We start from the raw sequence: 27,112 nt of genomic DNA, 5'->3' as shown, positions 1-27,112 counted from the left end.
GTTGCATGAGTCAGTAGTAGCGTGTAGGTCCTCTGCAGACAGAAGGCAGAAAGACAGTAGAGAGGAGATAGTGGGATGTGTTGGTGGGATCTCGGTTGCGTGTGGATGGGTGCATCCTCTATTGTCAAGGTGATCCTGAATGTCTCAGATCTTTTTGTTGAAGTATGCAACAATCTAGTTACAGAGCTCGTGTACGGGTAGGGTTGTGCTACTGGCTGTCAGGTTTTTGAATTATCTGATTATGTTATACATTTCCCTTTTGCTATGATGCATCAAATCAATGCATATGGAGTAGTGTGCTTTCTTTGCTTTCAGGACTACAGCCCTGTAAAGGCGTAACTGTTGATGGTAGATTGATTTTCCTCCTGATTTTATCCAGTTTGCGATTTTCCTTTTTTAAGTGATTTTGTCTGGGGTGAACCAGTTGGCTTGTTTCTTTTTTTGAGGGTTACTGAAAAGTTTTTGTGGAGGCAATACAGTCCAATGTGGAAATAATCCAGTTGTGAATGTCCATCTGCGGGTACTGTAGATATGGTAGTTTCTAGTCTTTCTGATAGGGATTTGATGTGTATTTCTTTCCACGGTCTGGTAATGGTTGATGGTTCTTTGAAGGTCCAGCAAGCAGTGGTTTCTCTGTGAATATTGTGAACAAAATAAATAAGTGGTCCCCAGGGGAGGTGCACTGGGGTGCAGACAGTGATTATCTTTTCATTCCAAAAAATGCTATGATATGATATGGCATTTGTAACGCGCCTATACACAAGTTTTTCAAGGCGCGACAAGGCGGGGGTTACAATGGGAGACAGACAACGATCCTACTAGGCCAGGTGTCATTCAGATCGCGCAAGTGCAAGGGTAGAGGGGAAGGGAAAAGTGCAGGGGGGAAAGGTAGAGGGAAAAGTGCAGTACAGGGGGGTTATAGCATACAGGATAAATAACAAGGGCCAGCTGGTGGCAAGTGCAAGGTAAGTGCAGACAAGTGCTGGGAAGGGGGGCTGTACGGATACAGACACAGTCCCGCAGTGCAGGGGTTGCCAGGGAGGCAGTACAGGGGAGAGTGGCTGGGCCAAGGACCGAGAACGGTGAGTGGCCCAGTTGCAGATTCAGTGCAGTTTCAGTAATTTTAGCAGGGGAGGGGGGGGGGAGAAAGAGGAAGGTTTTGAGGTGCTTCCGGAACCAGTGATGGTTCTCCTCAAGTTTTAGGGAGGCAGGAAGGCTGTTCCAGAGGGAGGCCCCTGCAGCGGAGAGATATCTGCCCCCAACTCGTTGTTTGGAGAAGTAGCTGACCCTGAGGGAGTTGGAGGCGGATGAGCGAAGAGCACGAGAAGGAAGATATTTAGGAAGAGAGAGTTGAAGGTATTTTGGCCCAAGGCCCCAGACGGCCTTGTGGACAATGCAAAGGGTTTTGAACTTGATTCTCACAGTCACTGGGAGCCAGTGTAGTGATTTCAGTCCTGGAGAGATACGGTCCCTGGGCTTGAGGCCAAGGAAAAGTCTTGCAGTCCTGTACTGGATGAGTTGCAAAGGGCGGAGAGTAGAGGCGGGCAGATTTAGCTAGAGGCTGTTACAGTAGTCCAGCTTCGAGAGAACCAGGGCTCTAGAGACAGTGAGCTTCTGGGGGAAGGAGAGGAAAGGAAGGATACCTCTGAGGAGGTGTATTTGGTAGTGTGACTTCTTAAGACGTCGGATATGTGAGGAGAGAAGGAGAGTGTGGAGTCGAAGATGACCCCGAGGTTTTTTGCCTTGCAGGTAGGAGCAGGAAGAGGGCCAAGAGAGGCCGGCCAGAGAACTGCAGGGAAGGAGGGAGTGGGTGTGCCGATGAGTAGAATCTCAGTCTTACTGGCATTAAGGCAGAGGTCGTTGGCGGCACACCATTCCTGGATAGCAGAAAGACAGTCAGAGATGAGGGAAGGAGAAGAGGAGGCCGAGGATAGCCTGAAAATGAGCTGGGTATCATCCACATAGCACTGAAAGTTGGGACAGAGAGCGGCGATGCGGTGGGCGAGAAGTGCCAGATACTGGTTGAACAGCCAGGGAGAGAGGTTAGAACCCTGGGGAACACCACAGGTAGAGAAAAAGATGTCAGAGAGGAAAGACCCCAGTTGGACCTGGGAGGGTCAATTTGAGAGGAAAGAGGTCAGCCACACCAGAGCCTGACCAGTGATACCCAGGTTATCACGGAGACGGTTGAGCAGGATGTCATGGTTGACCGTATCAAAGGCAGAAGAGAGATCAAGCAAAATGAGAACACATGGAATGTTAGAGTCAAGGTTCGAGAGCAGGTCCGCACGGATGTTCAGGAGAGCAGTTTCCGTGCTTATGGCAGCTCTGAAGCCAGACTGATAGTCATGAAGGCTACCAACAGATTCAGCATGGAGATTTAGCTGGGAGATGGCCAGTTTCTCCAGGAGCGTGCCCAGGAAGGGAGTGATAGAGATTGGGCGATAGTTAGCTGGGCAGGAAGGGTCGGAAGAGGGTTTCTTAAGAAGGGGGTGCACAAGGGAGTGCTTGAGAGGGGATGGGATGTGTCTGGGACCCTTGAACATATGTTTAAGGTTAATGCAGTAAGGTTCGCTCCAAGTAACTTTGCAATAGCATTGGGCCTCATTATGAGTCTGGCAGTAGCCATGCCGGTAAATACTAGCACGGCTGCCGCCGGAGTCATGAATATACAGGCACCAGGCAATGGGGACTTACCGGGGCATTCCAGCCCCGGCGGACCCGGTAAATCCCCATTGCCGGGTGCCAGTAATTATTACTCCCCATTCCCATTTGAGTCGCATTGGAAATGGGGAGGCCGGATGCACCGGCACCATTCATGAATGGTACCGGTGCATCCGTCGAGGTCTGCTCGTGGGTGCCGGTCTGCCCGCCAAGTCAGACCTGGCAGGCTGAAAGGCACCTACGAGCAGAACTCGTAGTTTGCCGGTCCGGTAACAACGGTACCAGCAAGCTTACCAGCACCATTGTTACCAGACTGGCAACCTTGTAATGAGGTCCATTGTCTTCTTTCTCAAACCTGATGTTGAAATGTCCAAGTATAGTTAGCGATCTACGGACAGGATGGTGGCAGCATCAGTGAGTTTGTCAGCAAAGTGGCAGATGTAAGAGGAAGGTCTGTGGATTAAGAAGCTTAGTGTAGCTGTAGGAGAGAGCAGGACTGAGAAAGGGATCCACAGTCTGGGATGGTGTCAATGAAGGGTGTTTAGATAACAAAGGAGTCACGGTGCACCAGAGCTATAACACCTCCTCCCCTATTGTTGCGATTAGCACAGATGACCGTGTACCCTGATAGGATACTCTAGTGGATAACCGGGGACTCATCATCTGAAAACCCTGTTTCTGTGATGAAGAGTAATTCTGTCTGACCTTCGGAAATAAGGTGAAACATGTCTGCAGAATGCTTGGAGACAGAACATACATCTTGTGCCTTTCGTTTCTGGGTGGGTTCGGTTGATTGAGCCAGATCCACAATATAGAGGGAGTGGGAACGGTACCAGTCTGCTACGACAGCATCTCCAAGCTCTTGGATATGGCTAAATGGAGGGATACAGTGAAGAAATGTCAACCACATTGTATGTGGCCATGGTTCAGATCAGCAATCCCGGGGCTCTTTAAGCGAAAGCACCCAGATCCATGATCACTGCCTCCCACTAGCAAAGATGCAGAACCCCAAAAGCAAACATGTCTCCTTAGCAACTGCCCTCCACAGGCAGTTTAAGGGGGTTTTAAGATATTGCCTTTGAAACGGTTGGCATAAGAGATCTATTTGGTATCTGGTTCAAATGCAAACAAATAACGAACACAATAACAAAAAGTTTCCAAAGATGCATTAAAACAGTACAATTTAACTTCTTTTATGGACAAAGATGGGCACCATTCCCAAGCGCTCGCCCTAGAGCTGCATTCTTGCATATAACCCAAGTTAAGTGTATGGTGCGAGAACAAGCAAAATGAAAGGCTTTCGCCTGCATGAAACCATTTAACATTAAACCCCTCAGAGCCTGTGGCCCAGTGAACAGAAGGAGAAAGTCACCAAAATTGTATCAAAAGATTTATTTGAAATGTATCAATGACAAACAAACGTATAAGTCAAAGTTTTGCTCCTCTGGCAGTATGGGGTAGACTGTGGCGGATGGTTTATACAGATGAGTTGTCATTTATAAAACAAGTCACCCTGAAAACTACTGAAAAGGGACATGAAAGAAAAACTGTACATTCACCGGAAGGGAGTTGGGGGGAGGGGTGTTCAGCCATTTTTAGAAACCTTGACAAAGTGGGGAAATACAAATGTACACTCTTACTTCATGCAGGTGTGTAGGAAAAGGATGTCTACATTGCATGCCTCCTCTACTCTCCTGCACGCAAGGAACTTAACGTTTCCAAAGTATACGGCAGACGTGGCAGCCGCGTCTCATTACTAAAACGAGCTGGCTTAGAAAAATGATCTAGCCGTTTAGGAATCGGCATGTTTGGTAATCTGGCCAGCTGTACCCTTTGGATGTTCCAGCCCAAAAACAATCAAGAACACAAAATTGCTGCACAAAAAAATATAAGGGCATTAAACCATCTCATCAATATTGGCAAACAGTGATAATCTGCCTAGTAATTTGATGGGCTGGAGATTTAGGCAGAGATGTAGCCAATAGTGTCTAACAAGTGGGGCCTGAAGCTAATGTAGTTGGGCCCACCGCAGTGACATTATCATCAGTAAATGCCCACACAAAGCTGCTGAGTGGGCATTTACAGATTTTGGTTGGTCCTTGCCCGCTCAGGCCCTACCCTGTCTACGCCTCTGGATTTAGGGGGTGGGATTGCATTCCATTTCTTGCCCCTCTTTATTAGCAGAGCAGCCCCCTTGGCATTCAATGAAAAACTATGAAAGGCAATAGGGTGCGATAGGATAGTGGCAGGCCGCAACCCTGCAAATTCGAAAAACATTTTTTAAACCAATGTATCTTTATATTGGTGACCAAATTTGCTTTTGAAATTGTTGCACTGAGTTGCAAAGCAATGGCTTGTGGGTAACGACATGCCGAGAAGCAAGTGTGGGCAACAACATGCCAAGAAGCAAGAAACAGTGCAAAACCTCCTTGTGAAGGGTTGTTACTTTATAAATATAAGCAAACATCCAGTATGGGAACATTAAAATGCTTAGGACGAGCACTGGGTCCTCTCGTTACCTACAAAACATACGCAGAACCATTTACACACATACTATATGCTCATCGCATCAGTGGCATGGGTTGGGCTGAAGTCAAGCCCAAACCGTCAGTCGCCTCAAAGTCACTGCACTGTAAATCTCAGGGATACTTTAACAATGTTTTTTATTACATTTTTTGAATAACATTTTTTAAAAGGTGTCAAAATCATCACTCCAATAATAAGAAACACATTTACCACTGGGGTTCATACGAATAGAAATTCAACTAAAACACAAAAGAAAATGTAACCAATTAAAAAAAAAAAAAAAAAAAAAAAAAGGAGTGGCAATAAAATAGTCGTCTTTATTTCCTCGCCGGTCAACAGACATTACCTGTCATTCCCACAGCAACATCACGATCAGGAGGCAAAAAAAGATAAGTCTAGGAGGGAAACAGGGTTCAGGGGAAATACATGGTAAAAACAGTCAAATTTATGACAAGGGATTAATAAAATACACTGCTGGCTTTAATCATCTTCGTCGCCCTCGTCTTCAGGCTCCCGTTTTCTTTTCTGTCCCTTTTCTTCTTCTGAAAAGTAAAGCAAACAAGAACTTAAAGTGCTTTTCTTTATACACATATTTAAAAACATGTAGACTTCCTTTCCAGATCTCATGTGTAAGGTGGCAGGAGGTGGCTAGTAAATTAGATGTTACTCAAAATTTAGATAGCCAAGACAAGTCCTCTTCCCAGACGCAAGCAAAATTAATTAGCAAAGCCCTATTGTGCAATTTCATTCACTCCCTTTTCACACCGTTCATCAACATTGATTTTTTACTTGGCATAACAATATTGCTGGCAACCAAGCTTTGTTTTGTAGATTATTGGAAAAATGTTAACAACGCTTATTGGAATGGCTAAAATATCACTCTTCCTCTCCCTTTTTAAACAGTGCTTAAAATAAAGACGTTATTGCCCTATAATGACAGGTAACTCCACCCAGCTCATAAGCATTCAATGTATGAAGTAGAATAATTGAGGCATGGATTGGCTTTAACCTGCAGGTGTTTCATGGGCATTCAGATTGCAGAGTTATTTACAGTTTTTTATCAGTGTCTTTTTTTTCTAAGAGGAGTTCTTCTGTTACCCTCCCCCCACCACCAGGACTGCACCGATTGTTTTGACAGCAAAACCTATGTTTAGTGCACGTCTTACAAAATATGACCCCTCCACCCCCACTCCTTCAGAAAGCTCAGGCATTCAATTTTTCAGCCTCCAAAATAAAACAGTGAGAGGACTGAAGGTACATTTGCCGACCAGACGCTGCACGTTACTCATGTTAAAACCTGGAATGTGCACAGCCAACATATTCTTAATCTGTGTGGGTACTGTTTTTCACACCTCAATAAATTCTCTTTAGCAAGTCACAGAGCTGTATTTGTAGCAGTGCCAGTTCTGGGTCGTGCTTTTGAAGCAAAGAACAACTGGGTTCCACATACAGGTGCCCTTACCAACAAAGCCTGAGGTGGTCTTTACTAAAGGGAAATAAGGAATTCTTCTGGATTACACTAGCACTTCGGAAGGCCGGTAGGCAAAGTAACTCACAGTAATAGTACTCTGAGGCACTGGCCTCTCTGATGAAATGTCCAGATTTTCTCATAAGCCAGCATGCCTCTGTATCAGGTTGATGATGTGTACAATGTATTCCCTACTTAAGCAGCCCTCCAGCCTCTTTTTCTTTGCAGCTGGTGAGCAGGTGAAAGTGGATCTAGGTCACCTGGCCTAAGCCCCACCCCACCTTCTTAGCCCTGCCTTGTCATTTCTGCTCTTAACTCTGAGAGGAAGGGTGTTTCTCGCCCAGGGGTCTGAAGTGAAGGGCAGACAAAGAAAAGGGCAATTCCTGTTCGAACTGGGAGTCTTTATACGCACGCCGACATGCGTTTTCTCCCTCCGTCCCCACAGGCCATCCCCACCATCACTAGGCAACACCAATGACATTGCCCCTCCTCTAAGGCATAGACTCTGCAATACAGCAACCTCACCCACATCAGCCCCAAGTCCATCAACACCCCCTCATCGTCCAAGACACAGAAGTTGATGCTCGCCAACGTCTGCTCCGCTATCACCTATGCAGCAGCAGGGATCGAAATGTACGAAAAGAAGTAGTGGAACTATGTTCCCTGCTGGCCTGCACCCACTCCCCGCAAACCCCATCACCACGTCCCATCACACACACAATACACACCCCCAAACACTTGCACCTGCTGTTTAAGGAAACGTCCAGTGCACTGCACTGAAAGTGCAAGTTTCAACTTCTTCCTACACTTTTATTTTAAAACGAAACCATTCCAGAACGGTTTCTTTTTAAAATAAAAGTATAGGAGCTGTAAAAGGTAATTAAAAAAGTAGAGGAGCACCGCTCCCAACCGCTCCCGCTCACTTCGACCACTGTGCAGCAGACATTGCAACCTCATCACTACGCACAACCTTGACGCCATCCTCATCACTGAGACCTAGCCGACACCCACCTCCTAGATGTCCTGGTCCCCAATGGCTACAGAATCCAACAGAGACACCAGCTGAAACTGACAGGTGGAGGCCTCACAGTCGTCCACAAGACCTTTTGGCCCTGCGCCAGACTTGACGTCCACAACATTGGCTCTTTTGAAGTTCTCTCCTTCCACTTCCTGCTCTCCTCGACCGACACAGACACCTTCCACCTCATCTTCAGACCACCCAACCCAAACACTGCCTTCATTGGCGACTTCACCGACCTGGTCACCACCATGTCCCTCAAGCACACCAACATCATCTTCCTAGGCAACTTCAACCTCTCAGGCAACAAGACCACCAAACTGATGAAGGAAGGTCTCCTCTGCCTCCTCGACACCCTCAGCCTCACAAAGCACACGAAAGACCCAACACATGAGAAAGGTATCGCCCTCAACCTAATCATCACTGCACAGTCTTCCCTCCACTACAGCTCTCCTCTCCTGCTTGACTGGTCTGACCACCTTGCTGTGTCTTTCAACATCCTGTACACCAATCCAGTCAAGAAACCCATCACACAAACCTTCAGGTCCTTCAAGAACTTTCTAGTGGAACCCCTTACAGACAACCTCGCCAACCTCCACCTATCATGGACTGAACACCCCCAACCGAACTGCGACTCTAGTGGAAATATTAAACACCACCCTTTCAGCCTCCATTGACTGACACATGCCTCTGAAACAACGCACCTGCAAACCGAAACCATCAGCACCCTGGTACATGCAAGAACTCAACCTCAGAAAAAAGTCATCAGGAAATAAGAGAAAACCTGGCACTTCTCCTGGAAATCCATTGGGCCTGGCACTCCTCAAGGAAATCTGAGCAACCCACCGCAAACTCATCAACACAGCCATGGCCTTCTACTATCAGACACCATAGTAGAAGCCGACAGCAAAAGCAGAGCCCTCGTCAAAGCGGTCAAGCACTGCGTCAACCTGCTACCCGCACCAACCATACCACACTCCATTGAAAAATCCACTGCCATCAACCCCTTCTTCATCGACAAAATCAGCAAGATTTGTCAGCACACAGTCTCTACTTCTGTATCCATAGACCCACCTCACGAAATCCCTACACCCGCGACAACATTCAATACACTCTCTACAGAGGACCTGGTAAAAACCCTGGCCACCCTCAAAGCCACATCGTATAGACAACATCCCCCCCATCATCCATCCTCAAGACCCTTCCCACAGAAGCTCTCCTTCCCTACCTGGAGATCTTAAACAGCTCCCTAACTCAAGGCACCTTCCCATCCACCCTAAAAATAGGACAAATCCTCCCTCTACTAAAGAAACCCACTCTGGATCCCGACAACCTAGATAACTATCACCCCATCACCAAATTAATGACAAGGTTCACTGCCACCAGCCATTAAAGATATGTTTGTCCTTGTAACATAAATGTTACATTTAAAATGAGAAAGGGGATACATTGTATCTCCCCAGCACTCCAATTAAGGTGGGGTGTGCTGGTCTCCCCGAATAAAATGTAGAAGGGATCCAAACATCCTTTCTATCGTTGAGAACTGTAGTTCTAACAAGGTTACCCAGAGAAAGTTAAAAGGGGAGCCCCAAGGGTAACCCAGCAACAGTAGGCAGTATGTGCCAAAAGTTGTCTAAGAGGATAAAATTAAAAAGACACTATGGAGAGTCTTAAAAAAGGACACCCATAAAAAGAGTAAAAGACTTGTGTGTGGAAATAGGTTCCCACTCACTGAGTTATAGGGAAAATAATCTTCCAGTCCAGCAAAAAGTTCTGGGGTGGACACAGGTCAGGAAGATTTATCATTGATATGAAAATGTTACCTAACATGGACTCCTCTAAATCGCCAATGCTACCAGTCACCTGTGTAGTCCTGCAGGGTTCCATCCTCTCCCCAGTGAACTTCAATCTATACATGGAGCCGCTGGGAGCCCTCTTAGCCACAAACAACATCCACATCCACCAATACACTGACACACAGCTATACCTCAAGATCGACTCCTCCAAGAACATCCATAGGCTCAAGACCTGCCTCACGCTGAGCCAGTCTTGGATGTCCAGTGCATACTTGAAGCTCAACCTGTCCAAGACCGAATTCCTACTCCTCGCCAACCACACCGAACACCCAGACATACAGGCCTGGTTTCAGCCAGGAACTATGACGGCTCCACACCGGAGCTCTCCTTCTGCGCCAAGTGCCTCGGGTTCCACATCGACAAACACATCTCCTTCAAGACAAATATAGCTAAGAAAACCGAGACCGTTTGGTGTCAGCACTCCATCCTGTGGAAAGTCAAGCCCTTCCTCCCACCGGACAGCTTTAAATCCACTGCTCCTATCCCACATGGATGATGGCAATTGTGAGAGGTCAGTAATGCGAGGAGGACAACTGCTTGTAGTTCTCTCAAGAGCAGACGTTTTATTAAAGTAAAAACTTGATAATAAAGCCTTGCTTGCCCTACTCTATCAGGGGTTTATTTATTTATATATTCACATTTGTAGAGTGCGCAGCAGCCCAAAAGCATCGCTGCGCTTGTTACATTGAGTGATCATAGCTTAGTTACATTGAAAAGCAGACAGTAATACATTATGTCCTATATAAATAGAACCTTTTGCACTTCTGAGAGAGTAAAGAGGAGGAAGAGGCAAAAATGACGGGTAGAAGTGGTTAGTTGAAAAGAGCAGTTTTGAGGTTTTTTTGAAAGGCGGGGAGGGAAGTTTCAGCTCTGAGGGCAGTGGGGAGCTCATTCCAGAGCTTCGGGGCTAAATATGGGACGTTTATCCCTCCTGCTTTGGCTCTGTTAATGCGAGGGATGGTGAGTTGGTTGGAGTAGCAAGTTCTGGTGGATCTAGATAGTGTATCTGAGAGGTAGGATGGTGCTGTAAGGTGTATGCATTTGTGTGCAGTTGTGAGAAGTTTGAATGTGATAAGGTCTTTCACTGGGAGCCAGTGAACAGATTTTCTCGCTTGTGAAATGTGGTCTCTTTTTGGTATGCTTAAAGCTGCTCTGAGTGAGTGTTTTTGGCTGATTTGGAGTCTATTTTTTAGAGGAGGTGCCCGCTAATAGCGCATTACAATACTCAAGCTTGGCCCATATGGTGGCTCTGGCTATTGATAGACAGTTGTCCTTAGTTAGGAACGGTTTAATAGCGTTGATGAGTTTGGTGCTATGGGTAGAGGCAGAGACAATAGCGCTGACTTGCTTATTCATAGAGAGTGACGCATCAATATGGACACCTAGTGTTTTCACAGAGGAAAGGACTGGGATGATGCAGTTGTCGATGTTGAAGTTGGAGTAGAGAGAATCTAGCTTAGCTAGTGTGGATTTATGCCCAAGGATAAGAATCTCAGTCTTGTCCCCATTGAGGCATAGGCCATTTGAGGCCATCCATCCTTGAATAGTGGAGTAGACTTGCCGTAGGGTTGTGGCATCTTGGTGGTATGAGCCAGATAGAGGCAGGAGCACTTGGGTATTGTCAGCATAGTTTGTGTATGCGATCCCCAATGCATCCAATGTATCAAATAGGGGCTTAGTGAAGAGATTGTAAAGTGTAGGGGCAGTACAAGATCCCTGTGGGACGCCACAGTGAATGATGGTGGGGGCAGCATTTGCTGTGTTGGAGAGGGCTTTCATTGCTCTGCCTTCGAGGAAGGCAGTGATCCAGGAAGCTGCTTGGTTAGAGACGTGTGCATCATGCGTGAGGTGTGTGGTGAGGGTTTTGTGGTCAACAAGATCGAACGCCACTGAGAGGTCTAATAAGAGGGGTAGGGCAGGCTTGCCTTTGTCTAAGATCTGTGTTATTTGATTTTTTTCGATCTAACAGGGCGGTTTCAGTTCCGTGCCCTATGCGGAATCCGGACTGTCTTTTTCCCAGTATGGAATTGGTTTCTAAATAATGTTGAATCTGGATATGTGCAGCCTTGCTAGTATTTTGAGCAGAAACGGGATGGTAGTTATTGGCCGGTAGTTGTTAGGTTGGGGTGGATCTAGTGTATGCTTTTTTAAGATGGGACGCACCCACGCCTCCTTAAGGCTGTCCGGGACAATGCCTGATTTAAACAATGCGTTCATGAAAGCGGTAATGAGTGGTGCAAGAGACTCTGCACACTCTTTGATGATCTTGGGAGGGCATAAGTCGCCCTTGCATTGCAAGGGTTTGAGGTGTATAAGGATGTCTATGACCTCTTCTTCTGTGATGTCTTTAAATACAAATTTAGTGAAGTTGGTGGTTTTGCTGCTTGGCAGGGTCTCTATTGGCTGGCTCTGGTTCATTAAGGCTTTGTACTGGTCTTGTATTTTGTTTTGCAGTAGGTCTGTTTGTTTAAACATGGCAGCTTTTATGCTCAAGCACCATGTTTCGTCTTTAATGATCTCATCTGTGCATATAGGAGGGTCAGTGTGTTCATTAAAGATAGTAAAGAGTTCTTTGGATTGGGACTTGGCATCGGATAACCGTCGATTATACGCTTCAGATTTGGTAGTGAAAATGGTGTCTTTGTATTTTTTGGCAATAGTTTTGAAGCTTTCTTTAGTGGTGACACAGGGGTTAGCCTGCCAGTTTTTATGCGCCTGGCGTTTATTATTACGTACGTTTTGGGGCTCTTCCGTGAACCATGAGTTTGAGTGGAAGGACTTTTTTTCCTTCTTTTCTTCTAGTGGGGCAATGGTGTGGACTGTGTGAGTAATGGTGTCCTTCAATATATCCGCTAGGATGTTTGGGTCTTGTGCGAAAGAAGGTGCCAGGCATGGGATGTCAAGATATGGACGGCCTAGTTTAAAGACTAAGGGAACAATTCCTAACATAGGTAAACTGGCCCTCACACTGAACAACAAAACATTCACAGGTAATCACAAAACAACATAAGATAATAAACAATAATTAAACAGTATTTAGATGGCCTTCACCTGTCCTGGGTAAATCCCTTCCCCATGGTTTCAAAGTCAACTTCAAAAATGTTCAAGTCAAAGGAAAAGTCTTAAACCAGTTCTTGTAAATTCCAAGTCAAAACAAACTTCATCAAATAAAAATCCACTGGTAACAACTCTCCGGTTTTGGTTGAAAAGAGTCCAAAGTTGACAAACAACTGAGAAGTCTTCCGGAAATTCTTTGTACGTGCCACGTAGACCTTCAAGGCACAAGCAACGTCCAGCGAATGCAAGGCCCTTTCCGCTGGCGACGACGGATTCGAGAAGAAGACAGGTAACACCAATGGCTTGTTGAGGAAGAATTCCGACAGTACCTTTGGCATAAAGGTGGGGTGTATACCGAGCATCACCCTTGAAGCGTGGAAAGACAAGTAAGACTGCTTACAAGACAAGGGCCAAATCTCCCTGAGCTGCTTTGCTGAGGTAATAGCCACGAGGAAAGCGGTTTTCCACAAGAGAAACTTGAGTGGGACCTGGTGCATAGGCTTGAAAGGAGCTCCCCGGGGCTTACTAAGCACTACATTGAGCTCCCACGGGGCAGGAGCCTTCACCGGTGGGAAATTCCTGAAGATTCCCTTCAGGAACTCCTTGACGAGCCTGTGAGACCTGGTGTACCTGGATATGGTGGCGAGATGCACCTTAATAGAGGCATGAGCCAGTCCCGCTTAGGCCAAGGAAATCAAGGTATGGTAAGTTGTGGGGCTGTGACACACAGCGGGGTCATCTTCTGAGTCTGGCACCACACAATGAAGCGTTCCAATTTATGCATGTAGTACTTCAATGTTGAAGAGGGCCCGGCCTTGGCCAGGGTGTCCTTACATTCTGCGGGTAGAGTATAACCCCCAAACCTTAGGGCTGTCATGATGCAGAATTGCCGCCCCCCCCCATCCCCTTCGAAGGCGCGAAGGTCTGGGGACAGTGGCAGCCTCATGGACGGGGCCACCTACAGATGCAGGTGGTCCAGATATCAGATTTGTCTCCACGCTGGGGGCAACTGTCCGAGTGGGTTGATTGCATGTAAGAGGAGGGGAAACTGAGGAAAAGCGTACAGGGACCGTCCCTCCCACAGGAACGAGAACACGTCCCCTATGCTGTTTGGTTGAGGGAACCAGCTGGCAACCCTATGGCACGTGGCGTTTGTTGCCGTCGTGAAGAAATCGATCTAGGCTAGGGCTGCCCCCACTTGCCGAACAGAAGATCCACCTGGTCCCGGTGAAGTTCCCATTCGTGGCGAGTCCGCAATGGTGTTCTTGACTCATGCTAGGTGAAACAGGACGAGGAACATGCCTTGACGAATGGCCCAGCGCCACAAGTCCTGTGCCTCTTTGGAGAGTGCTGGCGAGCGGGTCCCACCTTGTTTCTAGATGTAGAACATGGTGGTGATGTTGTCTGTGAAGATCCTAACCACCTTGCCCTCTGACGGTGTGCACCCCTGTACTTTTTCTCCAATTTGACCCGCTTGGTCGGGCCGTACTTGGATTTTTATTGGAGCTAGGACAGATATGATGCAGGAAGGGGATGGACAATATTGTTCTTTCTTCTCGACTTGCGCCACTGATAGAGGAAACCTTCTTTTTTAGTCTCTTCGCGGACCAACTGAAACAGTTCAGAAGCCGTTGACATGACAGAATGAACGGAAACAACTTTGTCCAGTGGGGAAGCCCTATGGGGCTCGTCCGTGCGTGGCATATCTCCATCAACCGTGATGAAATCGTTGTCCTCGTCGGTGCCCGTAGCCGTGGTAGGCGTGTCCAACTGTGGGTCAGGGGCTCTGGGTGGGGTCTTCTTGCAATGTGGTGGTGGAGGAGTCGGATGATGGTGTGGGCTAGCACCCCTTTTGGACTTTCTCTTCCGCAGGGGAGAGTTCAACCTCAGAGGTTCTGGCATCTCCCAAGGAGTTGTAGGACCCAGTGGAGGCATCCTCTGCTGGATTTCGGTGACCAGTGTGTGAAGGGTCGTTAGAATGTCCAGCAACACGTCCCTAGGTCTAGGGGTGAAAGGAGCCAGCGAAGTGGGGTCTGGGCTAATGTGTCTTCTCTTGCGAGCCGGGGACTGGGGTCCACCGACCCAGATCCTTCCCCATCTTGATCTGTACAGTAACCGTTGTGCAGATCATTCTCCTCGTCCGTACTTAAGTAGATCTGTTCCGGCCTATCTGGAGAAACCTGCTGGTCCACTTACCAGAGAAGTTCCACCGGAGGAACCGTCTCGCTCTCCTTCTCCTTCAAAAGGAGGTTGCTGGGCCGGTGTGGCCGCCTGCTCTTTTCTTGACCCCGGAGCCTTCGCTGCGGCCAATGCAGCCGTATCTCACCTTACGGCAGGCAATATAAGCATTTCTGAAGCCGATATTCCATAGAGAGGTTTCTTAATCCACACTTCAAGCAGAGTTTGAAGAGTCTATGACTTTCCTTCTTCTCTTCAGTCATGGCTGAAAAGTGCAAAGTAGGCCCAAGGCCGGGCATTCTCAAAACTTGGATGCGACCTAGCACGTGTTGCAATGTGATCATCCCGAAACTTGTTGAGATTACCTAGATCCAGGATCTGCCTCCAACTCCCTGTTTTCTTTCGAACCAGGAAGTATTTGGAATATACTCTAGAGATCTTCGCCAGTAGCGGATCCCCACTGCCGGTCTCTCTCCGAGGCCACTTCCCACCTCCTGAAAGAGTTCTAGCGCCTCGACCTACGTGTCTTCGGGCAGGAAGTTCAGAATAGGACCCAGCTTGAACCATTGTATCGAAATGACATTTCTATGGTGTTAGCTGCTTTTATGGTAGAGGCTGTTGTATAAATGATCCTCTTGCCCATTGCATCCAGATTCTTCCCTTGTCCGTTAGTGTCCAGCACCCATTTGTCCGTGGGGCCAGTGTCTGCAATGTCCACTGCAACCATGATAGTGTGATCAAGCAAAAATCAGACACAAAGTTTAGCTATTTGGAACAAAATTTGAAATTAGCTGGGAGACCAACTTGAGGACTCCCAACACTGAAGCGTGCAGTTCAAATCTGAAGATGCCCACCAGGGGCGTAGCTGAGGGAGAGGAGTGTCATTGTATGGGGACAGTATGACACAGAGGACAGTGATTGGTTTGGAGGAGAAAGACAGTTTTGAAGTGAAAGTGAAACTTTTTTCTTTTACCGAGGATTCCCAGCCTGACGACTGGGAATATTCATGCGCATGTGAATCCAGACCCCATGCTGGAGAATAGGTAAACTTCTTCTACAACTTACAATTGGTTATGACCTCTGCAGTACATTTGGTATAATTTTCAGGATGCTTCTTTTTGGGTTGCTGCTTTCCTCTTAACCCCCTTCTACTTAGGTTACTGTGAGAACAGTCACCTTTGTTCCTTTGACAGTACGCTACTACTCCAATGTGACATTCACTGACAGTTTTATACACCACCACAGTTCAGGTACTTCTGCTTCAGTCTTATGTCAGAATTAGTAAGCATGTATTGACAAGACATTTCAACCTCTACAGGTAAGGCAAGGCACTCTTCATTTCTATACTCCAAGAAAAGGGCAACCTCTTTGCTTCTTCCGTCTATCTCACTGCCACAAGTATAACCTGCCTCTGCCCCAAGACTGTTTCCTTAATATTCTTGACAAGCACCCGGCTCCCTTCCCCAACTTTCCTCACACCTTCTCTGCTCCAGCAACTTTCCAGAAGCTGTAGTCCCACTCTTTCAGGTTACAATGCCACACTTTTATCAGGGGCTACTTGATCATTAACAACTTCATAGACTAGATGGATGAGACTAAACAGGCTTTGTTCCACTATAGAAAGTGTGTTGCCTCTTGGCTTGGGTAATACTAGTTCTCCTCGTCTGTATACTAACTTCTGGTAATAAAGAATGATTGTTCAGGATGCTACAAGGTTCAGTCTTCAAAGGGAAAGCTTTTTTTTTTTTTTTCTTTTTTTTAGGCACAAGCGACTACTCTTTAAGGTAGATCTATTTCCTTAAAGGAAAGGACTGCAAGTAATTGTAGTCCCAAATAATCTTAAGGGAGATGATTTTGGACTTCTCTTGGGAAACACAATTGGCCATAGGTGACCTTCCTTTGATGTGGTATTCACTTGTAACTCTGATGAGATATCAACGTTAAGCTTTCGGAAAAGTTTTCACAGATGTTCCCTATTCAATTAAGGACACGCGAACACTCCGGTAACAAAAAGAAATGTTCAACAAAGGAGACAATGGGTTTTACTTCTTACGCGATCACTACGACTTTCACTATTGGTGTACATGCTACATTTCCATTTTCAGAAAGGATTTTATAACAACAAACCGCTTTTACTCACTTCCAATTATACGCTAGTCACTTTAGAGCTGGATAGAGTTACCGGCAAGGCTTACTGAGTGAACCTGAGCTCTGAGCTTTACTCACCGGCTACAAGATCACTGCGGTTGCGGGCTGCTTCACTTTCCCGACTTCTTCGACTGCTTTGGGCACACTTGCGACTTACACCCTTCTGCAGCACGGCTGTCTCCAGTCCAGCCACAATTCTTGGGAGTCTCCTTCATGCCTCAGTCCGTCAGCTTGCCTTCTGCTATGTGCCTCGGCTCCAGCACGGTCACGGCTCTGCAATCACAGCTTAGGGAAAACTCTCAGCATGTCTTCCTCTGTGCAGCCAAGGCAATGCAGATTTTGAGAACATGCCACTCTCTCAGAACTTGCAGATGGAATCTGCTATCTCCATGCCCCTGCGTAACTTCTGTGTGCCCACTTCCTTGTGAATTGCCAGCCTCGTGCTCCTCCTCTACTACTACTACTGTCTGCCTTCCAACTCCTGCTCTGGCCCCTCCCTCCTCTCTACTCCTGCTGGAACCTTTTTTGTCTCACAGGTTTGGCAATTGGCTTCAGGTGTGAGCCATTAGTTTCAATTGCTTGACTCCTGCCTTGGCTGTTAGGCCTAATTGCCCGACTACATCTACATGCCTCTTCAGCCCTCTTACTTGTCTCAGTCTCTCTAGGATTCTGGGACATGTAGTTTACATCAAAGTTAGGTTTTTTCACTTCTTGAATATATTTAAGGGGAGATTTAATTCCTTTAGTAATTTTAACAGAGGGGCTCCAACTCGCGGATAAATTCAGCATTTCCGACAGACATCGCACTACCAGAAGCAGAACACGTGCAAAAAGCCTAATGACCTCAAATCAAGGAGCTTGTTCATTTCCAGCCAGGACTACAATGCCACTGCTTAGCACGGAGCAGCAGCGAGTGGGAAAACACAGAGAGGAAGACTGAATCCCTCCCCACAACAAACAAGGCTCCAGAGTGACCGCCCTCCCATTCACAGTGACACCCCTCCCCTGCACTAGCCCCTCTTGCAGGAGAGAAGTGGGGCCTCATTACAACCATGGCGGTCCGGGAACTACGGTACCAGTAAGCATGTCGGTACTGTAGTTCCCGGACCGCCATACTACGTGCTCTGCTCGCGGGTGCAGTTTCACCTGCCAGGTTTTCCCTGGCGGGTGTTACGGCACCCGCGAGCAGAGCACGTCGGATGCACCGGCACATGCTGACCTGTGCCGATGCATCCAACGTCCCCATCCCCATTCAGCCCTATGGGGCAGAATGGGGATCGGGAGGCCCTTGATTCCGGCACCCGCAAATGATCCGCCGAGCTCGGCATGACTTGGTTCTTGCCCATTAGCGGGTGCCGGAAGAAAGGCAACTCTGCAGCAGCCGTGCCCTTAACAAGGGCACGGCTACCGCCAGAGTTGTAATGAGGCCCGTGGTCTTTAATCTGCAGCAAAGGACAGATAATTGTGTTCATCCTTTATCTGTAAGTGAGGAAAAAGCAAACCACCCCAGATAACTTTTGGAACTTGCATCCAGGTCCACTATAGACAAATCAGATGGGACATCCTGGACAGACTTGGCAGAGCAGGACCCACTTGACTCCTGGGACAGTTGAGCAGACGGGGGAGAGAAGACAGAGGCAAAATTGGATTAAAAAAAGATTACGACTTGAATGGATTATTTTTTTTAATCTGTGAAAGGAGCGAAGTGCCTGATCCAGCTATTAGAAAGCTACATTTCAGGATTTTATGCCTCTCTGGGTTAGGGTCGAGGAGTGTCAACACATCTGGAGGCGGAGAAAATTATTTCCAAATGTATTTATTTAATCTGTTTTTTTGTGAGATGCTACGGGCAGACAGAGCCATTTCTAAGCACTCCTAGAGAAAAGGGGGAAGGATGGGGACCTGATCTTTCACAGGCTCAGGAAGCATTCAGAGCACTCAAGTGCAAAGGGAAAGGGACAGGAAGAAGAGCATTAGTACATCACAAGTGAATAGAACAATGATGATGGGTGACAAACATAGATGTTAGAACACATGTACTTGCCAGAGGTTGAAATACTGCTCAAGTAGTGGATACATATGGACTCTTAGTTTGGGCATCAGCATGAAGAGATAAAATAAGAACCATGCACCACTTCACAGAGGAGTAAATGGCTAAATGCATGGGTGCAGAGTTATTCGGCCAGCATTTGATGAGAGCAGGTTTCCCTTTTGCTCCATTTGTTGAGAGCACTGAACCTACCTTCTGAAAGTAACCACCACCTTTAGGGGATAAAAACTATATTTTCAAGTTCTGGACGGCCAATCCCACAAACATCGAAAAATTACCTTAAAAGGGGAAGAGCTTTCTTCATATGAACAGAGAGCTATGCCCTGGAAAATAACTATGAAGATGCACCCAGCCATCATCTTGAAGACCTTGGGCATCATTATGAGTGTGGCGGTCCGGAAAAAAGAGTGTCCTGGTAAGCTCATCGGCACCCTTGTTTCTGGACAGGCACACTATGAGTTTGCCTGCTGGGGCCGCAGCGCCTGACAGGTCTGACCCTGCTAGTCGCAGGGGCCCCAATATGCAGACTTTTCACGGAAGCATTGGCACTGTTAGTAACAGTACTGATGCTTCTGTGAACCCGATTCCATGGAAATGGGGACTAACATTTTCTGGCACCCAGCTTCCCGGACTGCTGGGACTTGTAATGTGCCAGTAAAATGTTATGAGTCCGGTGGCAACCCGCCGGAAGCACCGCCAGGGTTACCGTCAGACTTATAATGAGGCTCCTTGTGTTTAATGAAACAAGCATGGCAGAGAGAATCTTCTGCAAAATTCTGGTGCCCATCTTAAATACGTGTGTGTGGGACGTTTTAACTGGAAGAAAGGATATAGAGAAAAACATTCTTGGAGGGCAAAGGCTCATATGCCCTAAGACTCAAAATGATAATGCTATCCTTAAGAAGCCTATGGAAAGCATGTAACTAGTTCAGATAGCTATTTTAAATTATTGTTAGTAAGATGGCAGCTCAGCCCAACATTCTTCTTAGTTCGATAATTTGAGTATCATTAAAACTGGGTAAGAATGGCATCAGACACTTCCTTTCTTTAAATGAGCGGCACTCAATCTTAAGGTGCTACATAAACCCACACATTAGCATTATGAAACTGCCATTGCTAGCTGGAACCAGAGCTTGAGGAAGATACACAATCAGAGTTCAAGTAAAAGCACTTGCCAAGGAACAACGGGATGCATTTCTGAATAATGTGCTGACAACAAACTGCTCTTGAAGGTGCATTTAGAAAAATACCTCCTCCCAACAGAAGCTTTGGGGGAGCGAGGGGAGGCAGACCAAGTCTCTCCTCCTGCCATACTTCATTGGAAGAAATAGAGGATCAAGAACCACTCAATCAATGGATCTTGTGTCTTCAGATTATCCAAAGCTCATCACAAAAACTAGTTCTGGACAGATGAGCCCAAGACTGCTGAAGGCACCAATTTCTTGCGAGATAAATCCCGGAAAGTTCAGATCTATGCTTCTGGTGCTTGAGCTTTCAAAATACTTGGGTGACCATGCACATTGGCAGGGATTGTGGTAAAACGTTGCACACAAGGATGGACCCTAATTTAAAGAGAGCTTTAACTGGTACCCCTGCGAGGATCCCAGTGTAAGACAATTTGGTCCATACCTCAGCTAGCCCTGGTGTAAGGTCCTTGGCACTGATCCTCTGTGCATTGCAAGTTTGTTTGGGACCCTGGAGAGGAATCCTGACACAATTGCAGGCTATGACTTCTTTAGTGGAGAGTAAGCAGAGCGAAACGCCAGCCAACTCATCGTCCCCACTCTAGTGGACCAGGCTGAAGATAAACAGTCACAGGACGCATTAAAAACAAGTCACTTTCATGTGGCGATAGTCCCACTAGCAGAAGAGACATTACCAAGTAGTCAGACTATCAGGGAACTGAAGTGGTCTATCCCTTTCTTTAAAAATATTTTTAACATCGTCCTAGCTAAATGAGTCAAACTTACAAAAGTGATGCATGTGATGCTGAGCATACACCTTTTGCAGGTAGAACCCAAGAGGATCAGCCCCCCCCCCCCAGAAACAGGATCCACAAGATATGTATTCTTTAAGCTTTTTACCTGCAATATGAGTGGGTGCCTCTGCAACAAGGACTCCGTTATAGGAACCAAGAAACCCATCCCTTAATAGCAGAAAAAAAGCACTGGGTGTAGAAATGTGCAACCACTGTGCAAAGGGGGCCCATCAACTGGTGGAAAAGGATGGTTCAACTCAATGAACGACCTGCAAGTCCCTCGACCAAAGTCGTTTGAACATTTAGCCCTTTAGTATGGAGGAAGGGAAACACAGGGGCACCTATGGGACAAGCATGCATGCCCTCTCTATTTCGTACCCATGGTGGGAAACTACTTAGAACCAATAAGGATAATCCTCTGTACTGGGCGAGTCAAGGTATGACATGTGCAAGTATACATCTACATACCAGTTTCTTCCTCATCTTCGTCTTCATCTATTTCACCGTCTTTCAGATCTTCGTCGTCTTCCTGTGGGAAAAGCAACACAAGAGACTCAACAGCAGCCTTACAGCAGAAATCAGCAGCTCTAACAGATAGGACAGATATTACAATATTTCTTCTCACTTAAAGCACTTCCAAATCCAAGATATAAAGATGCATGTACTATTGCAATTACCAACCATGTACAGGAACACATGAGTCTTACAGTGGCAACCCTTTCATCATAAACCCTTGTAGCAAAGATGCAAGCTATTACCAGTGCTCGGTCTTATAATGAGAATTAGGGGGTCATTACAAGTTGGGCGGTAAGGGATACCGGGCACCGGTAAGGAGACTGTTGCCGGTAATCCCTTACTGCCCAATTCCGAGGTCCCTTAGCGGGACCCGTAAAGGACGTGTGGCCTGCTATTCGCGGGCCCGTTATTAGCGCCCTGCCCATTCCCATTGAGCCCTGTACGGGCTCAATGGGAATGGGGAATGGTTGGTTCAATGGGGACTTACCGGTCCCTCCAGGGTTGGAATGCACCGGTAAGTCCCCATTGAAACAGACCGGCTACCTCCAATCTCGGAATGAGGCCCTTAGTGTTTACTAGTAAACAAAGCCACAATCAGACGGCTCCTCATAACAGTAGCGATGAAGGAAATCTCTTTTTGTGCTTACAGTGAATTGAAACTTGGCATTGAAACAAGCGTTCACATTGCCCATCAGAACAATGTTATCATATGACACAGAGAGGAACACTCCACCATTACCAGCTTCTCCCAGAGGTCATCGTCCAGCAGTGCACATTTTGCCCACTGCCTGCCAATGCAAACATTTCACTTTGAGCACTAGTGTGCATTATAAGTGATGTTCAATGGAGAACACAAGACACTGTAGGAGTTCTGTGCATACAGATGGATCTACGTGACACCAGAGAACAAAATAGTGGTTAAATCCATTTAAAAAACATTGTCTACGTGACATTTTTGATTGATCACCATAAAACCGCAATTGCTCATTTGAGAACAAGACAAAAAAGCTCAGTTTTGCTGAAGAGCAGGGGCTGAATGAAGGAATAACTGAATAGGACATTTGTATCGTGGTGGTCCAACAGCAAAAGAAGCCCTCTCTCTATTTCAAAGAGCACTGAGCTGCCCTTGAAGAAGTACTTGAATAGAATGCAAAAGGCCTGGTCACTGCCAAGCACTTTATCCTGAGAAGCTGGAAAATTCCACATATCTGGTGGCGTAGTGGCCTTGATCTTCCCTGAATGGGTCACTACTACTAGGATTCCCACTCAGACTTACTCTTCCTTCAAATGCCTCGTCTGCACGCTTGGCGTCTCTCCAACCCTCTTGTTGACTCCTGCCACCATCTACAGGACCCCTGGTCCAGTCTCCCACTTCCTCTCCTAGTGGTCTGACCTCACCTCTTCACTTCTTGCCGCCACCTCGAAGCTTCTCCTGCTCAGAGACTTCAATATTCACCTTGACACTCCTGATCTGCCCACTGGACTCTTCCGCAGCCTCCGAGTTTCTGTCCCTCACCATTCAGCCCTCAGGTCTGACGCATTTAGCCGGTTATACCTTGGATGCTCTCATCTCAGCAGACCTTCCCATCTCCAACCCCCTCACTACACCTCTCTCCTGGTCTGGCCATGCTCTCCTGTCCTCTCAACTGGATCTCTTAGGTCCCCTGGCTAAACCTCTGCCTGCATTGCCAGTCTCCTTCTCTGTCATTTGACTGATGAAGCGAATGTCAGTTGCTGCTTTTGCCGCCACTTTCATTCCCCCTCCAACCATGGACTCCCACACTGACTCTGCCATTGCTAATCTTCACCAACACCCTTTACACCCTTGCCCCTGCCACGAGGATCAGCTTGAAGCCTGCCTCCAAACGCAAGACCCTGTATGACTCCAACTTAGCCTCTCTGAAACCTAAGTGCAGAGTTGCTGAGCGGAAGTGGCGGGCATCAGGCACATACTCTTGACAAACTGGCCTGCCACCTGCTCCAAAAGGCAATACAGATTCTCCATTCGCTTGAAGAAGAGGGTCCATAGCCAAGCCCACCTCTCTGGGGCCACTAACAACACAGGCAAATTGATTCAAATCTGCAAAGAACTCTCCAATCCTACTGCAGTCTCCACTTTTCCCCTGCCATCCCCTACTCTCTCTGTACATCACTGGCCTCGCACTTCTTAACCAAAACTCTCCTCTACTCCTCTCCCTCCCTTCCTCCCTCCACAGCTCTCAGGCCTACCTTGACCCCCCTCTCCTCTTCCCTCCTTCTCTTTCTCGCCCATAGCACTGTATGAGGTCTCTAGACAAGTCCTCTCTATGAAAGTCTCATCCAAACAGGTGCACCCCTGCTCCTCAAATACTACCACGTACAGCATTGCCTCCCTTTCACCAGCCTTGGCCAACTTCTGTAATCATTCCTTTGCCACTGGATCCTTTCTGCTACCCCTTAAGCACTCCCTTGTGCAGCCTCCTCTCAAAAAGCCCTCTGCCGTCCCCTCCTGCCTGGCTAACTACCGCCCTATCTCCATTACCCCCTTCTTGGGAAAACAACTGGAGAAGCTGGTCATCTTCCAACTAATCCAACACACTGAATCTGGTGGTTGTCTTCACCAGTCTGGCTTCAGAGGAGCCAGAGGCATGGAAACTGCTATACTGAACACCCGTGAAGACTTCCTGCTCTCAAATCTCGACTCCAACTCTACATCCTTGCTTATCCTTCTGGATCTTTCCTCTGCCTTTGATGCGGTCAATCATGCCACCCTGACAAATCAGCTACGTGACACCCTTGACATCACAGGCCTGGCTCTTGACTGGCTGACCTCATTCCTCTCCGACCGATCTTCCCAGGTTCCACTTTGCCCTTTTCACTCCCTTATCACACTCTCCAACTGTGGTATTCCTCAAGGCTCTATCCTCTTGCCGTGGCTCTTCAACCTCTCTGGCTCACCTCATCTCCTCCGTCTCTCCCCCCTTCTAGTGTTATGCAGAAGATACCCAGCTCTTCTTCAAGCTTCCCTCTACTGCTTCCTCTTCCTCCTCTCTCATCCCTGACTATTTGACTGCTAGTCAGGCATGGCGTGCTGCCAATGATCTCTGCCTTAATGCCAGTAAAATGGAGATTCTTCTCCTTGGGACCCCAGCTTCCACCTTCCCTCTGGCCCCCCTCTATGGGTCCCCTCCCCCTTTTGTGAGGCATAAAAACATATCAATGGCCTCAAACCCAGGGACCCCATCTCCTAGCCCTAAACTATCTCCACTGGCTCTTGGTTGCTGCTAGGATCAAGGTCAACACCCTATGCATCATTCACAAGGCTTTCTGGGGCCTGGGACCCCACTACATCCAACTCTCTCTTCCTAAATACCTCCTTGCTAGAGCCCTTAAGTCTTCTAGCTCCAACTATCTGCTGATCAGACGCTTCTCTAAACAGAGAGAGGGGGTTAGATCTCTCTCCTCCGCAGGAGTCTCACTTTGGAAACGTCTCCCTTCCCCTCTCAGGCTTGAGCCAGATCTCCTTCAGGTCCAGAAATTCCTCAAGACCCTACTTTTCCCTTCCTCCTTCCCTCTCCCCTGCTAACACCCCAATCTGCCGCAGTGACTGGCTGTGTGGTTCCCTCTGAGTTCTACAGGGCACCAGAGCCCTCCCCCCACCGCCCAGTCCTCCCACCCACCCCCCCACTCCTCGCATTTAGCATGTGGACCCTCAACCTCTGCACCCCACGCAATCCCTGGCACTTGCCCTCCTGGCCTCCCCTTAGCACTCGCCAAGCCCCTGTTGCCCTCTTCCCCCTTCCAACCTCCCCTTTTTTCACGTGCACTCTCTCGCCTTTACCCTACACTTCCCTTCCCACCCTAGCACTTTGCATTTCGCGCAGACCGGCACTCCCCCCCTTCCTTGCACTTCTTGTTAATGCACTTGCATGATCCGAATGTCACATGGCCTAGTAGGACGGTCTTTGTTATCTTTCTCCCTTGTTCCCCCCCTTTTTTGTCTTGTGGCTCCTTGAAACACCATTTGTCATATAGGCGCCAATAAAATAAGAATAAATAAATATGTTAAAAATAAAAGTTTGGGCACATAACTAAACCTACAACTATTATCCGACCTATGTGATACCTCATAGTAACCTCCATTAAGTACTGCAGTTTCCAAGTCTCTACATTATGTTCCCTCATCTTCATTTATAATTAAACAGTATCTGCCAACACCCTACCCAAAGACGTATATTGGCATTGCTGATCCACGTTTTCTCATCTGCTTGTACTGAATGTACCAATACACATTGCTGAAAATGAATACAAATATCATTAAAAAGATGGATTAAGCAGACTCAGGAATAAGGACTGATCCTGTTCATTTTCAGATACTATACCCTGCGGAGCCCACTCCTTCGATTAAGGCCTCCCCTGCACTTAGCTCAGGTAGCTCTGGTCTCCGGAAAAGGTTTTGTCTTGCCTTATTTCCACTTGTAGGACATGGGAAAAAATATATAGCATCCCAGGCCCCGCCAAACACAAGAGTGCCACATTATAAATTGTGCTATGCAGAATACATTGAAACCATCTCAACTCTATCCAATGTGCATACCTCTTCTTCACCACTCACTTCCTCTTCTTCTGCTTCTTCATCGTCCTCATCTTCTTCATCATCTTCACCTGGTGGTAATTCTTCATCGTACTCTTCCTCTGTTGATGCAATAGAAATATTTAAAGTCTCTCCCAAAGCTCTTCCCATGGTGATATCTATAATTTATTAAGCACACACACAACAAAGAGGTGTTTGTTTTGGGTGCTTGAACCGTAGATGTTATTAACAAACTCAATGATACTCATCCAAGCAATTTAATTTTTTTAAAAAGCCGGGCCAGCTCTGAGGGGATTCAAACCTCCTAGATTTCTGCACTACCATCTGCCTATTCTCATCACTCCCCATTTACTACCTATGGTTTCCTATAACTCACAGTTCTACCCTTCTTCTCAGCTTCTGCTGTCATTTCTCATCCCCAATTCATTGTATATTGTTTGTGAATAGTTATTTCGTTGCTGAGGAGTGTGAATCTCCTGAGCAATGTTTTGCTGTCAGTGGGCTGGTTGTTGGTCTTTTGTGATCATATTAAATAATTTGACAAATACCTTAGTTTGTTGGAAATCTCTTTGTTGACAATTCAGTTAGGATATGAGTAATAAACAAGTAAATACACCTGTAAACTGCAAATAATGCAAATATCTGTGCAGCAGGTGGTCCACTTGCTCCCTCCAGAGTGCGAAGGACAACACATTTCTGAAGGAAGGCTGAGAAGTATGAGGCAGTTCAAGAAGCTGTTCTTGAGGGATATTATTGATTTCAGTCTGACTGAGAGGGGCGGAGAGAGGGAGTGGGCGGTCCACATGTAATGTATGCAAATTCACATTATGGCATGCAATGTTTAAAAGTGCTGCTCTACATGACAGAGGCATACATAGTGATACAAGATATGGGCAAGTGACAGAAGGAGACAAAAGAATTGGGCAACATTGGCAACGGGTGAGGGGTGAACCACAAGAAGGTGATACACCCGCCAAGGAGTTGAAGAAGGCAAATACCATCTTAAGGGATGAGGGGAGGAGTTGACCGACCACCATGGCAAGTGTAGGATAATGTCTGTGTGGCAAGAGAAGCATGCAT

The 27,112-nt window shown here is 47.1% G+C and overlaps 1 protein-coding gene across 3 annotated transcripts in view; it reads right to left on the bottom strand.

Annotated features, from left to right (window-relative positions):
- Window positions 1-4,041: 4,041 nt before the first annotated feature.
- Window positions 4,042-27,112, bottom strand: part of ANP32A (acidic nuclear phosphoprotein 32 family member A) — a 236,937-nt gene continuing 213,866 nt past the window's right edge. For all 3 annotated transcript variants that reach the window (XM_069624237.1, XM_069624236.1, XM_069624238.1), the window contains exons 5-7: window positions 26,036-26,133; window positions 21,412-21,472; window positions 4,042-5,732 (exon numbers count right to left, since the gene is read on the bottom strand). In XM_069624237.1, coding sequence (XP_069480338.1) covers window positions 5,671-5,732; window positions 21,412-21,472; window positions 26,036-26,133 — 221 coding nt within the window. In that variant the 3' untranslated portion in view covers window positions 4,042-5,670. The remainder of the gene's footprint in view (window positions 5,733-21,411; window positions 21,473-26,035; window positions 26,134-27,112) is intronic.

The sequence above is a fragment of the Ambystoma mexicanum genome, chromosome 11 (genome assembly GCF_040938575.1).
Source record: "Ambystoma mexicanum isolate Mex_15411 chromosome 11, UKY_AmexF1_1, whole genome shotgun sequence".
NCBI lineage: Eukaryota > Metazoa > Chordata > Amphibia > Caudata > Ambystomatidae > Ambystoma > Ambystoma mexicanum.
The sequence above is the reverse complement of the archived record's forward strand: the minus strand, read 5'-3'. Positions and strand labels throughout refer to the sequence as shown.